Raw genomic sequence first — 13,534 nt, forward strand, 5'->3', positions numbered from 1 at the left:
GATATCCGGCTATCCGGCCTAGCAGCTCGCCGGATATCCGGTATCCGGTATCCGGCCAAACCACTATCCGTTTCATCTCTGGTACATATTATAATGATCTGTCATAAATGGTAGGTAGTTAAGTGCTACAGTATTGGGGACGTTTTGTCTCATTGTTCTTTCTATAAATAAAGAAAAACATTGAAATGCCGATATACATAATGTATGTGAAGAAATCATGAAAGAATATGACGAATCCATTTTATTTTTTCGCCACGGTTTTTAATTCTATGACATAGCACAACTGGAAGGACACTTCAGCTGCGGTTCCTACGTTAAGGTACGTAAGTCAAAAACCTAAAAAAAAAAAATGGACTAACAATAAAAAACTTTTAAAATTAAACGAAGTTTTTTCGAATAAATTCAATTCAAACATTTTATAGCTTCGATGGAATGCAAGTATGTATTTTTTTAAGCAAATAAGACTCCGAAATAAATTAACGTAGGCACTGAACTTAGGCTACATAAAAATAAATTACACATAACTCTTATCTTATACCAATAAAATATCCAACCAAAGCTACTCTACTACTTAATTCATTGACTTTATTTTCACTTTAAATAATTATTCAGTTTTTTTCGTCGTTAGAATGTAATCCTTATATTTATTTTTTACATTTACGACCAAAACACCAAAAAATCCGAATCATCGCCTATCAACTCGTTAACATGTCTACGAAAACTGTGATTTTGCAGTTAGCAACTTTTACGCTTCACCCGTATCAATTTATACTCGACAGTTGCAATGGTCTTCATACAATCCACTCCCACTTCGCAGCGTACGACACGTCATACATATACATATTTAATAGCGCTTCCAATCATCGTTCGACTTTGAACCTTAGATTTATTGATTTAAAATCCACTTTGCTGTGAAGGTCATGTATAATTGAGACCGGGTTAAATGTACTTTTATCCAACCGGTTACTCCATTGAGAAGTTTGCTCTCGCGCAGTGATATCGTCTTGTATTTGTGTTTTTGTTCCAAGGTAATTTTTTGTATTGTTTTTTTAGAATTGTCTTACTGGGTTTTGCATTTCGGCTTTGTGGTTTTACGTAAAACTTTTAATAATCTCTGTAGGTACGTGCTTTGATAATAAAAGGGATTTAAACGCAAAATTTGTTTCTAAATCGTTTTATGACTATTATAATATTGTACTTTAGCTCAAAACTATTGTCATTTTTTAGATTTTTGGTAAACTTAAAATAATTGGGTTTTATCTTCAAACGTTAGTTATTATTTTACTTCATTTTGTAGAAACTATTAGAGAAGATTTATTTATCAGTTCATTTACGTATCTTTTATGTACCAACTTAATTTGAAACGAAGACTACCGGCGTAAAGTATACATTATTAATTGAACGGATAATTATCTGCATAATCTAAACATTGTACAATCTTATTTACTTGTATATAGGTAATAATAGGATAGGAGGTATTTACGTATTTATTTATACTCATGCACGTTCACGAACACTTAATGGTCAATAATCCACCATTACTACATGACATTAATAGTCGTATAAACACGTATTTTAGAAAATAAAACAAAACTCTTATCACGACGTTTTACATTCAAGGCAAAAATACAAGGTACTTATAGTTAAAAGATATCTAACGATTGAAAATTTACTGACTTTATCATTTGTTTGTTTTACGTTATGAACTGTCAAATGATTACGATTGATTTACACAATTCCACCTCAGGTCAATGTTACGCCGCAGGAAAAAGCTATGGCTATGGATAAAAAAACTTTTTTACAAACAAGCTTTATCCTAAAATGCAGTTCTTTGTACTAAAACGAAAAAAATAATTGTATGCTAGGTTCAAAGAATTTGGAAAGCTTGTAGCGCAAACAGAAAAAAAGAGGAATAAATTCTATCGAGGAATAAAAAAGAGGAATAATAGCTTTCGAAATTCTTTGAAAAAGTTTTTTTTTATTATAATTTTATTTTATACTATTTAGTTGTAACTATCTCAATCTCTGGGCCTGTTCATCATTTAGCATAAAAGTGCTCGGGAAGTCGAATCCCATGAACCCAAACTTGATGAGTTTCCGCCGTTTCGTTTAGGAGTTCTTATGGCCACCTCCTGACTCCATCATCAGACCAGCTCAACGGTACCATAACACTGCATTGTCATCGTACTTACATAAGTATACCAAACAGCTCAATCGGTTGAGGAGAACTGGTCTTAAATTCAGTTGCAAGATTTGTGCCACACATACTAACAAGTGAAGTCAATACAAAGCTTGTAACAATAAAAATATTTATTTTTATTAGGTAGGTAACAAACTGTGAGGGTACAATAATAACAAAAAAAACTTTACATAAACTAGACCGTAAGCATTATAATTTTAATTGAAAATAAATTTTACAACCTATTAGTTTTAGAAATAGGAAATCAATTAACTAATAAAATGTCAGCCATAATTTACAAAACGGATCAGGGCGGGAATCTCAAATATAAATCAAGTAAAGGTTTCGGGAGCATTGTAATTTATTATTTAGATAGGTAATTTATTTAACTAAACATGAGTTTATGATCTATAACAAGTAGGTATGTATGTAGTTTTTTAAAGAAACCAAAAGAAATGCGTTAGCACGATAACGCAATTTAGCAATAAAAATTATGCAATGCGACTTGGACTAATAAAACGATTAATTTATTATCATCCATCGTCTTTTGATCTGATACTTCTTGTGGTAGGTATAAATTCAAATTCTTTATTTATAGCAAAATACATACTATTATTAATATGATTTCAAACTATGTTAAAGCTAATTTAATAACATTATTCATACGAGATGTCGATAAGCATTCAGAAAGTTATCAGATGTCATTCAACTTTTGTTGTTCAAATCTATACTTATAATAAATCTGTAGAGAGGTCAATTCTGTACATGAAATATATTTTCAAAATAACTATCGGGGGGTGATTAGTGATCGATACTGATGCCAAAAATGCAATCAGTAAAATTTTTGTCTGTCTGTCTGTCAGTCTGTATTACTATGTTCCTTATAGAAACAAAAACTTTTCGACGGATTTTAATGAAACTTGGTACAATTATTCTTCATACTCCTGGGCAGGTTATAGTATACTTAGGAATTCCCGGGCGAACGGGAATTGGCGGGAAAATCCCTTTGTATGAAAAATCTGAACCGCTTATGTTAGACGCTTGAAATTTGGCATGCAGGTACCTTAGTAAATTTGAAAGCTTAGTTACAACAGAATATTGCAATATTCCCACTGGAACGGGAGTTAGCGGGAAAAAAACATTTTTATGAAAAAATCTAAACCACGTAAGATAGACGAAGGGGGTAAAACGGGAACCACGCTTACATAGTCGCGGTCGGCCGCTAGTGCAATAATATCAACAATATTGGCCCCATACAAATTATTTTCTTAATATATTTTTTCCTACATCCCCACCTTGTCTGGCCTGCATGGAGTGTAGATCCTCCAATTGCCACTGGTATCAAAGAAATTCGTGTTCCTGCAGTGCCAAATGACCTGATGATGGTATTTTACCCAAAAACCCAGTCATGGTATTGTCCCTTTACAAATTATCTTCATAATGTTTCCAGAAATCCAGCCATGGTGTTGACTCTATACAAACTAGACGCCAGCCCGCCTGTTCGCGCGGTTATGATGACGATCGAGGCCCTGGGCATCCAAGACGTGGAATACGTTGACGTCAATCTGCTGACAAAGGATCATCTGACGGAGGAATACTTGAAGGTATGTTCAAACTAACTTTTTTTTAAGAGAGTTGACGGTTATCGTAAGAAAAAACGGCTAAAGGCAAATCCTTTCTAACTAAGCGTCACAGACGCAGCGTCTTTAGCTTTGGTCTTGTGCCACCAACGCCGCGTCATTAACTCGCTTCGAAAGGCTACCTTTAAGACCAAAGCTAAAGACGCTGCGTCTGTGACGCTTAGTTCGAAAGGCTACCTTAAATAAAACGTTAAAAATACAAGTTACTTTTTACTTACTTATTATTAACAAGTATTTTTCATCGTAATACTGCTTTTTAAAACGTATGTGTGGTCAGGATCGCGATTTGACAAAAGAAACATTCGAAAATCATAATTTATAGAAAAACACAGCATATGTGTAGGGCCGCACTGACGTATGGGCAGATTATTACGCGCTTTACGTGTGTGCCCGCACAGCCGTAGCGTCGAACTTTTACGCGTAATGTGTGTTCGGCCGCACAGGCGTTGGATCCAGATAGCGCGCGGAACGCCGGTGCGGGCGGTCACGCTTTGTGTGAGATTTTAGCACTGAGGGATAACGTACGGCGCGACGCTCGCAGCCAATGTGTTAAAAGAATCTTTATTTTGACAATACTAGCCAAAAAATAGTCTCAACAAGTCCAGATTTTAAATTTTTTGAAACCCAATACAAGGGAATAAGTTTCAAAATGTTGTGTTAATTTACTTCAATTCACGAATGCAAATCTTAGGTAGGTACTCTAGTGAAAAAAAAAGAAAAAAAAAACTTATTCCCCATAGTGTTTATTAATGGAAAATGTTTTTCTATTTCAGATGAACCCTCAACACACGATTCCGATGCTCAAAGACGATGACTTCATTATTTGGGACAGGTAAATTTCTCATTATAATTATCATTTGCTCTTATAAGTGATCCTCATGATTATACTCTATACCTATTATCTCTTTAAAATAAACACCGAATCGCTAAGAAAAACATTTAAATAAATTAAAGTTGAATGACTTTTCCTCTCGTTACAGCCACGCCATCACAGCATACTTGGTCGGAAAATACGCCGAGAACAACGCTCTGTACCCAACTGACCTGAAGAAGAGGGCACTGATTGACCAGAGACTCCATTTTGACAGTGGCATTCTCTTCCCAGCTCTTCGAGGCAATGTGGTAATAATTTCACTATCATCATCATTCCAGTCACAAGACGTCTGCTGCTGAATATACGTGTAGGCCTTCCCCAGTGATTTCCAGTTTTTTTTATGCAGAACAAGGCAGGTATTTGACCGTAATCGCACCTGCTGTTATTGGCCGGTTGGTAGCTGATAATCCTGCATCCAGATCCTTCCTGCAACCTTTAGATTCGATCTTTTTAAGCAGCACAAAGCAGGTATTTGATTGCAATCACATCTGATGTTAAGTGAGATGCAGTCTAGGATGGTACATCTGCCTTGTAGCGATCTCGTGTAGAAACGCCGAGCATGGCATAATCAGTTTTCATATTATTATCACCGATATCAGGACTGATGATTATTTGACCCAAATTTTAAACATCTGCTTCTATCTCTTCAAGTTTAATTTTTCCATTTATCCTAAAAAAATTGACTTTTCGAATTATTTTATTCACATGCTTAAACTTTATTCCAGGAACCAGTATTATTCAAAGGCGAGTCCTCCTTCAAACCAGAAGGCCTTGAGAAGATCTCCGCTGCATACGAATTCACTGACAAGTTCTTGGCTTCAGTCTCACCGTACTTGGCTGGCAGTGACCTGACTCTTGCTGACATCTGCTGCGTGGCTACCATCAGCTCTCTAAACGCTTTGGTGCCTATTGATGACAATAAGTAAGTAATAATAAAAAATAAATTTATCTTTACATAGGAGAACTGTGCTCGTGAGCCTTGTGGTTCTGGCAGAGTAGAATACCCCACTTCTGATAAAATGGGAATTTTCTCACCTCTAGTTCCCACCGCTGCAACTCCTGTCTATAAGGATCTATAACTTGACCGCCAATAAAAACCCAACCAGTGAAGGTCAGTTTGTCCCGGGGGAAAGTTAAAATATCATTGGACCCGCAATGAAATTAATCAGAAGACTCTAGGAGGAGTTAGAAGTTAACACTTCTGATAAAAAGCGACTATGGGCTTCCATACAAACATTAGGCCCAACCCGTCGGGATGGGAAGTATAGGCATTCTACTGCAACGGACAATAAATCACCTGATGATGATGATGATCAGAGACCAAATTTTTAAGAAAACTTATTTTCTTTAGTGGCTCTGTTACTAAGAGAAGTCTTAAAATTGTCCTACAAGAAAATATCATGGTACACGAACACCATAGTGGCACTGCTCACTTGACCATTTAGTGATTAATCGACAAATTAAGAACACTTTAGTAACTTCCAAAATTTTAATTCCAGGTACCCAAACCTCGCTGCCTGGCTAGAACGTTGCTCTACAGAAGAATTCTACAAGAAAGCAAACGAAGCCGGTGCACAACTTTTAGGACAAATAGTTAAAAGCAAATTGGCTTAAAAACATTTAAAAAAACACCAAAAAGTCTTAAAGACCATGCACAGAAATTTGATTCAAAATATTTTAGAGCATTTCGATACCTCTGGGCTCAAAGGTCGTAAAGGACAAAGTACGACTTTTCAGGAGAAGCAAAAAACGTTTTTTTATTTTATTATTCGACAGTAACTTTTTTGTTTTTTGAGCTATTAAAATATGACTTAGGAAGAAAGTGCTTAGAATTCACAGCATTTTCCGAGGAGGTATTGAGAAACTGGACTAGAGCTGTATTTACTGAGATAGATTTCCTTTACGCCCTCAAAATTACAATAAAAAGACCTTTACGCCCCTCAAATATTCGTCCTAGGCAAGTTACTCAGGACGTAAGTCTCTTTTTATTTCACAAAACTACAAAACCAAGGTAATAAATGACAATTTACATAGTTTTATAGGTTTTCATAGGTCGTAACGGAACACCCAGGTAAGGTATTATGCAAGGGTAAATTGATAATTTAGCTTAAATATTTNTAGATAATCTAAGGGCGTAAAGGACAAATTATTTAGACTTTGGTATGAAAATGTTAGGTTGTATAGGACAATAGATATACTTCATGCACATTATACGCCCAAAAAATTGTGTTTACTTGTTCTTTACTACCATGGTAACTGTACTAAAAAATCAAATGGTATTTACATCCCAATTTTCAGGATGATTTCTGTTTAGCTTATCAAAAATGATGGGTCGTAAAGGCACTTTTTTTGAGAATTTCGACAAACTAAATATACAGATCGATAGAGAATTAAATTCTGAGTAAAACTGTATAAATAACTCATTTTCGGTATTTTGTCCTTTACGACCTTTGAGCCCAGAGGTATCGATTTTTATCATCACTTTCTCACTAAACGACTACACAAAGTGTTTTCACGTAGGTGATTGTTTACACTGTATTTATTAAAATAAATTAAAAGCGAAGACTTTGTTTCTTATTTTCCAGGTTGTGTAGGTTTTTATACCAGTTTTTACGTATTAGAGTTGAACAATTGAACATTTCAGATTTTCTTTTGAATAAACATTCTGGGATTTTTTCATAACCTTGTTTTTGCTAAAAATGTTGTTAACAAAGTCTCTAATAATTATATGAGGTAACAGTTTTGAAGCCACGATAGCCGAACGGTGAAGGGGTCAGACAGGCCGATTCGTGGTCCGAGGAACGCGGGTTCGAACCCCGCCACCGCTCGATTAAGTGGTGAACTCCTGCGCAGCAAAAAACCCAACTAATGTAGTCTAAAGCTGAGTTCCACCACCTAACTTTAGCGGTAATTTCTATGACGACAACCGGTGTTTTTGTATGGAGATTGACAGATTTTTGACGTTTGTTAAAGTTAAAGTAAGATGGTGCAACTCAGCCTAAGTTTCTCTAAAATTAGTCAAAGAAAATACGAGTAGAAAGTACAAAAGGTAGTCAATTTCCTTTCTTACCAAAGTAATTAAAAAAACTATTAAAAAATTATGCTAACTCACTCTAGCTATTATGTACTTATTTATTTATTTAAATTATGCCATGCCTACTCGCAATACTGGTTTATTCAAATTATGATTCTAGTCTAACCGGCATACTACAACAAGTTCCTATTGACAAGACATTTAAGACCATGACAATCAAACACCTTTACCAGTTTATATCGTAACTACGTGTGTTAGTTTGTTTTTTAGTTAATTGAAACAAAAAGGTAAGTTTTTGAACAAAGGTTCATTTGTCGTAAGGTAGGTTATTCTGTAAAAAATATATTTATTTTAATATATCGTACACATACATACTTACTCTTTTAATTATATTATTTACTACCACCACTACTATTATTAAACGTAGTATAAGCAGACCATCCACTCGGTTGACCGGTGATATTATCGACGGCAGAAAGCGATTTTGTCGTATCTCAAAAAGTCCGATTTTACACCAGAGCAAAAAAACTATTTCAAAANGGGCGATAGTATTCACGAGGGCTAAAGCGAGGAAAGCGATGCGACACGGTAGTTCCCGCCAAAACGCAGAAACGTGATTTTGTTGTGCCTGACAAAATGCTTGACATGGCGCTGTGACTGAAATTTATACCATTCGGGCCGCGTCAGGCACGGGTGGCTGACAGTTTTTTTTATGGGTATAATATGTCAATATAAATAGTAAAAAAATATTTTTTAACAATAACTATTCATTTCAAGCCATTACACATCGATTAGCAAAAAATTCAATTTTGGCGAATTAGTAAATTTACTTTGGCAGTCAACGTGTACAATACAATTAAAAGTCATTTTAGCCAATTTTTGAGATACGACATTTCCGCTTTCTGCCGTCGTATGATGAAACTCGCGGGAATCATCATGTGGACAGCTTTGGACCAGTCATTGTGGACATCCTTGGGGGAGGCCTTTGTCCAGCAGTGAACGAAACTCGATTGAGAGCAACGATTCTACTATTGAATTTTGTTATTCCAGAAAAATGGGATTAACTCTATACAAGAAAGACACCAGCCCGCCTTCTCGGTCGGTCTTCATGACCATCCACGCTTTGAACATACCAGACGTTAAATTCATAGACGTGTACCTACCAGCTGGAGAACACCTCACCGAAGAATACATAAAGGTAAGTTGATGAGGCTTTTTACATAGAAGAGCCATATAGGCCATTGACATCCTAAAACCATTTTCTAAACACAACGGAGAAGCTCTTGGCCTGCATCTCACCTGATGGAAAATGATGATCAAGTTGAAGGTAGGAGCGAGCTTCAACCGAAATCCTCAACCACTGAAGAAACGAAGGAGAGGCCAAGAACACAACAATTTACGTATTTATAATCTCATTGACATCCTGACATATTTTATGCTCATAAGGGAAGAAGCTCTTGGTCTAAATTGAATAAAATATTTTTGATTTTGAAATGAATTCTAATTTACTGAGGTTTGTTTTTTTTGAGTTATTTTCATAAAGGTTGCATATGTACTCGTAATTATGACCATTAGTTACGTATGAAATTAGCAGGCAGACCGTCAAAAACAATTTATTTATCCTCTCAAGCGCTCTGCGGCGGGAGCAGACGCACATCACTAAGCTCTAAAGTGCTCTGCGGCGGGAGCAGACGCAAATCACTTGTCCAAGTTCGGGACCTTGTCATTTAAAAAATATAGTTCTGTTTCTTTCGCTCGAAAGTAATAATGCTTAAGTATGAATGTGATAGCTATATTTTCTAGGCACTATGGTTGCTTTTCAACCAAATTTTTCTCAGTCTGTGTTTGAAGATGACGCGATCCGCGGTGCCCGTCTGGGTAGTGAAAAAGATGGATGTTTTTTATCGTTTAGATGCTTTGGAAGTGTGTTTTTCTTTATAAAAAACGTGTATAATGTGATTAACTTTGGAAATAAGCGTGAGGGGTTATTCTTTGCAAACTATATTTACAGATGAACCCACAACACACCGTGCCTCTTCTTATAGACGACGATTTTCTTATTTGGGACAGGTAAGACCTTATTTTTTTAATAAATAAAAATCACATTATTTACTTGAATTGAGATTTCACTGGACTAATATTGTCGGAGGCCCTAGAATAGAAGGGGAAGCCACAGAGTAAAGAAAAGACAATGCTGGAAATTGGCGTCTTTTCTTTTATTCGCGCGGCCATCGACCACACTATATTTTTTGGTTATAAAATAGTCTTAGAAATAACACCCGCTACGTCAGCGTGACGTCATATCGTTCGATCCTGTTGTCTCTGTCTTAGAGAGGGAAGGCACGAGAAACCGGCCGCCCCGCGCGCCGCCACACTTTGCTCGAGTGCTTGGCTGTGACGGACGTTCTCTCGGTTCAGGGACTGTGATATTTGTGACCTAGATCATTATTTCTGCCATAGGCATATTTCTTTATTGCGTTAAATTGATTTGTGGAATTATTGGTTTCGGTTATGTAATAAATCGATATCTGCTGGTGCCGTACATTACTTTTAAAAAGCACTCTCACCTCTGATCCTTAAGATCAGAAGTGGGATTGACCACGCGTTCTAACCGTTTTTGCCATCTATTTTTGCCTTAGTTTGTGATTATCAGTGCAGTGTTAAAAGTTAAGATGACCAGGCGTTCGTCTAGATTAAAAAAAGAACGTGATTATTCTCGTAAACAGTGTCGTGATAAAAGTTAGTTAAACGTCGGGTTTGTTAGAATATCGAATGCCGCCGTTAAATGAACGTGTGCATCGATTGAGTATTGAGTATCGAGGTAGGTCACCTAGGCGATGTGTACGCACTCCGCGTCGTAGTCCTATTGGGAATCGTGAATATTCACGTAGCCCTCATAGTGATTTTTGTAGGCGCTGTGACAGGTCGTACGGCCGCCGCCATAGCTCGCGCGACGATGTGTTTGGGAAATTTTTGTCGCGAATTGACTCGTTTGAGGGTGTGGTGGATTGCAACCGTCAGTGNTGACGAAACTATAAGGGTTCCGTTTTTGCCATTTTGGCTACGGAACCCTAAAAAATTGTTACAATATTATTTGTTATTACAAAAACATGTTTTTTTGTTAAATAACACATATACAAAATATTTCTCTAAAAGTAGGTTTCACTAACTCTTAGACAAAAATCGATAGATAAATCGCTATGGTTTAGTTATGTGACATCTCTATAACTTTCAAACTCGAAACGTCATACGAATCATCTTAGGTGAAAAAGACTATAGATTGACCTTTTTTCGTCATATATTTTTTCCATGTGACAAATACAGGCTGTTGATTTCAATCCTCGCCATATTAAGGAAGTTGATTAAGTAGTTCTGATCACGAATCAGTAAAAAAATTGACTTCGAAAAAAATATAAAACGAACTTTAACTTTAGTTAGTCAAAGAAACCTATTTACACTACCTACTTTACGTGGCTTCCTTCAGTAGGCTATCCGACATGATAAGCGAGCGATCCGCGTAGCTCGACGGTGCCGCGGTGTAAGTGTATTGCAGTATTGCGAGCTACAGTACAGTTGATGTCGCACGGAAAATATTCGCTAAAAACTCCACTTTCGTTTGTAATTTTTTCTGGTGGATTATGCGTTTATATAAGTCTTAATAGATCACCTAAATAAATATGGCGAGGATTGAAATCAACATCCTGCAGAATAATTTGTTGTAACACTCGTAAGAGAGTACAAAGTGAAAAAGAAGTTTAAAACATAATATCGAAACCAAAGGTCAGAGTAGAGTAGACCCCAACCGGGTTCCCTCCAAGGGGCGAACCCTCTAGCCTGAGGTGGAGCTCCGGACGAATGTCCAACTAGGACAATAACTTGCGGCTCCGTTTCTTTGGGCTCTGGTGAAAACCGTCGGGTTTTAGTGGGTAGGCCCCGCCTTTAGTGGGTAGGCGGGGAGTCCCACATAACCCACTGGCCGTCCACATCGACCAGTGGGTATGCGCAAAGCATTTCCCGACGTAAAAAAAAGAGTAGACCCCAACCTGCATTGCTTATCTGCAACTTATCTGAACGTTGACTGGCGGATATTACACCGATCTAAAAGAGATTAGCTTGTCATCAGCGTTCTGTGGGTAAAGCTTACTCGTATCTTAATCATGCACTTTGTCGGTTGAGTTCTAACATCGTATAAGTAAAAATCTGTAAAAAAGCGATAAATGTACAAAATTGCCATCCGTTTAACTTTTCTTGTTTCCGAATTTCGGATTGTGTTAAAAAGCTGAATTGTTTTCTTAAATTCCTGGATTAGATATTATGAATATTGACTAGTATCATCATCAGGCCATTTATCTAACAATGCAGCACGACCCTCTCTAATTTAATAATGGCATATGGAGAATTTGGCTTACACTCTCACGCTGGCCAGACTAGTTTGAGAAGCTTGACGTTCGCATATTTTGATTAGCACTAAATTGTAAATTGTTTCGTAACGACTTTTAATAAAATACACTTCGATACCAAATAACTTAAAAGTAATTTACACCTTTTATTCCAGATGCCTCTCCTCTACCAAGGAGCAAACGGCTTCAAAGAAGAACATCTAGGTATGATTGATGCAGCATACGACTTTATGGAGAAATTCCTCACAGCACCTTGGCTGGCTGGCGATGACGTCACACTCGCCGACATCTGCTGTGTGTCCACCATCAGCTCGATGAACGAGATTAGACCAATCGACAAGGAAACGTAAGATTTTTTGGATACCACATTACTTAGCGCTCCTGCACACGACGCCGCGCCCATACACTGTCGGCCGTTTGGTGTAGTGGTTCAGAACGGACTACTATGCCGAGAGGTCCCGGGTTCGATTCCCGGCCGGGCAGAAATTGAAATGATGAATTTTAATTTCTGGAACGGGTCTGGGTGTAAATATAATAATAAATAAATNTGACTCGTACTATGTGACTTTAGTGTGCGACGAGCGGCCAGCTCTCTGACATCGTAAGAAGACTGCTATCAGGATACTCGTAATAGCTTTTTCTCCGGGTAACTAGTTCTTTAATCTTTCATAGGGTATCTGGCAGGCCTCTCGAGGCCATAATAATTTTAAACAGATGACGGGTGCCATCTTTGCATTATGGTTTTGTCTTAATCAAAAACCAGGAAGAAGCATAGACTTTAACCACAATAGTAGCCAGAGGTATTAAAATTTCTATTGGATTTTAAGTTTCTACAATACAAACGTAGTATTCGGTACGCTCGTGTGTTCTAACGGGCATGTTACAATTCACCAGGAGAAATTAATGCGAGATTTTGTGAGAATACGCCTAATTACCGCCGAAGCAATTTTATGCAAGTTCTGCTGATCAGTACTCAGATAATTGGCCATTTCTGATCACATTTGTCCTTCAATTTGTTCAAATTCATAGATAGGCAGTTTCTCACATGTTTCCAGAGCTTTTCCAGTAGACTATCTGACAAAGACGCGAGTCGCGAAAAGGGCCAGAAAAATTCTCTTCTCGCGCTCTCTCACGCGCTTAATAAAATGATAAACCCAAAGCCTGGCGTTTTTGTGTATTTTACATTGAAAATATAGCATATCAGTAAACGATTTGTGATAAAAAAATAGTATTTTTATTTAAATATTGCACAGATATGTGGCGCCTAAGTGAGGTCTAAAACCAACTTTTTTTATAAATTCAGTGTCGATGCGGAGGCAGTTACTCTAAACCGAATTGATTAATATTTTGCATGACTTCATTTAAGCCCTAAAGGCACAAAATTTTGACTATTACATTACAGATATC

General features: G+C 37.0%; 2 protein-coding genes across 2 annotated transcripts; both read left to right on the top strand.

Moving 5' to 3' along the window:
* The first annotated feature begins 815 nt into the window (after positions 1-815).
* LOC114360773 (glutathione S-transferase 1-like) lies at positions 816-7,256 on the top strand. Its single transcript, XM_028315563.1, has 7 exons — positions 816-1,028; positions 3,630-3,783; positions 4,593-4,651; positions 4,800-4,941; positions 5,419-5,615; positions 6,193-6,379; positions 7,164-7,256. The coding sequence occupies exons 2-6, from the start codon at positions 3,640-3,642 to the stop codon at positions 6,305-6,307; spliced, it is 657 nt and encodes a 218-aa protein (XP_028171364.1). The 5' UTR covers positions 816-1,028; positions 3,630-3,639; the 3' UTR covers positions 6,308-6,379; positions 7,164-7,256.
* Positions 7,257-7,876: 620 nt separating this feature from the next.
* On the top strand, positions 7,877-12,521 carry LOC114360772 (glutathione S-transferase 1-like). The gene is made up of 4 exons (XM_028315561.1): positions 7,877-8,014; positions 8,778-8,925; positions 9,739-9,797; positions 12,255-12,521. The coding sequence occupies exons 2-4, from the start codon at positions 8,782-8,784 to the stop codon at positions 12,475-12,477; spliced, it is 426 nt and encodes a 141-aa protein (XP_028171362.1). The 5' UTR covers positions 7,877-8,014; positions 8,778-8,781; the 3' UTR covers positions 12,478-12,521.
* Positions 12,522-13,534: the final 1,013 nt, after the last annotated feature.

Source organism: Ostrinia furnacalis, unplaced genomic scaffold, assembly GCF_004193835.3.
Source record: "Ostrinia furnacalis isolate ACB-3 unplaced genomic scaffold, ASM419383v2 OfSCF5170, whole genome shotgun sequence".
NCBI lineage: Eukaryota > Metazoa > Arthropoda > Insecta > Lepidoptera > Crambidae > Ostrinia > Ostrinia furnacalis.

Excerpts from the sequence above, each read along its gene's own strand:
- LOC114360773 (XM_028315563.1), top strand. The coding sequence starts at position 3,640 with ATGGTGTTGACTCTATACAAACTAGACGCCAGCCCGCCTGTTCGCGCG. Across the intron at positions 4,942-5,418 it reads CAGCTCTTCGAGGCAATGTG|GAACCAGTATTATTCAAAGG; the intron begins GTAATAATTTCA and ends ACTTTATTCCAG. Across the intron at positions 5,616-6,192 it reads GTGCCTATTGATGACAATAA|GTACCCAAACCTCGCTGCCT; the intron begins GTAAGTAATAAT and ends TTTTAATTCCAG.
- LOC114360772 (XM_028315561.1), top strand. The coding sequence starts at position 8,782 with ATGGGATTAACTCTATACAAGAAAGACACCAGCCCGCCTTCTCGGTCG. Across the intron at positions 8,926-9,738 it reads TCACCGAAGAATACATAAAG|ATGAACCCACAACACACCGT; the intron begins GTAAGTTGATGA and ends CTATATTTACAG. Across the intron at positions 9,798-12,254 it reads GATTTTCTTATTTGGGACAG|TAAAAGTAATTTACACCTTT; the intron begins GTAAGACCTTAT and ends TACCAAATAACT.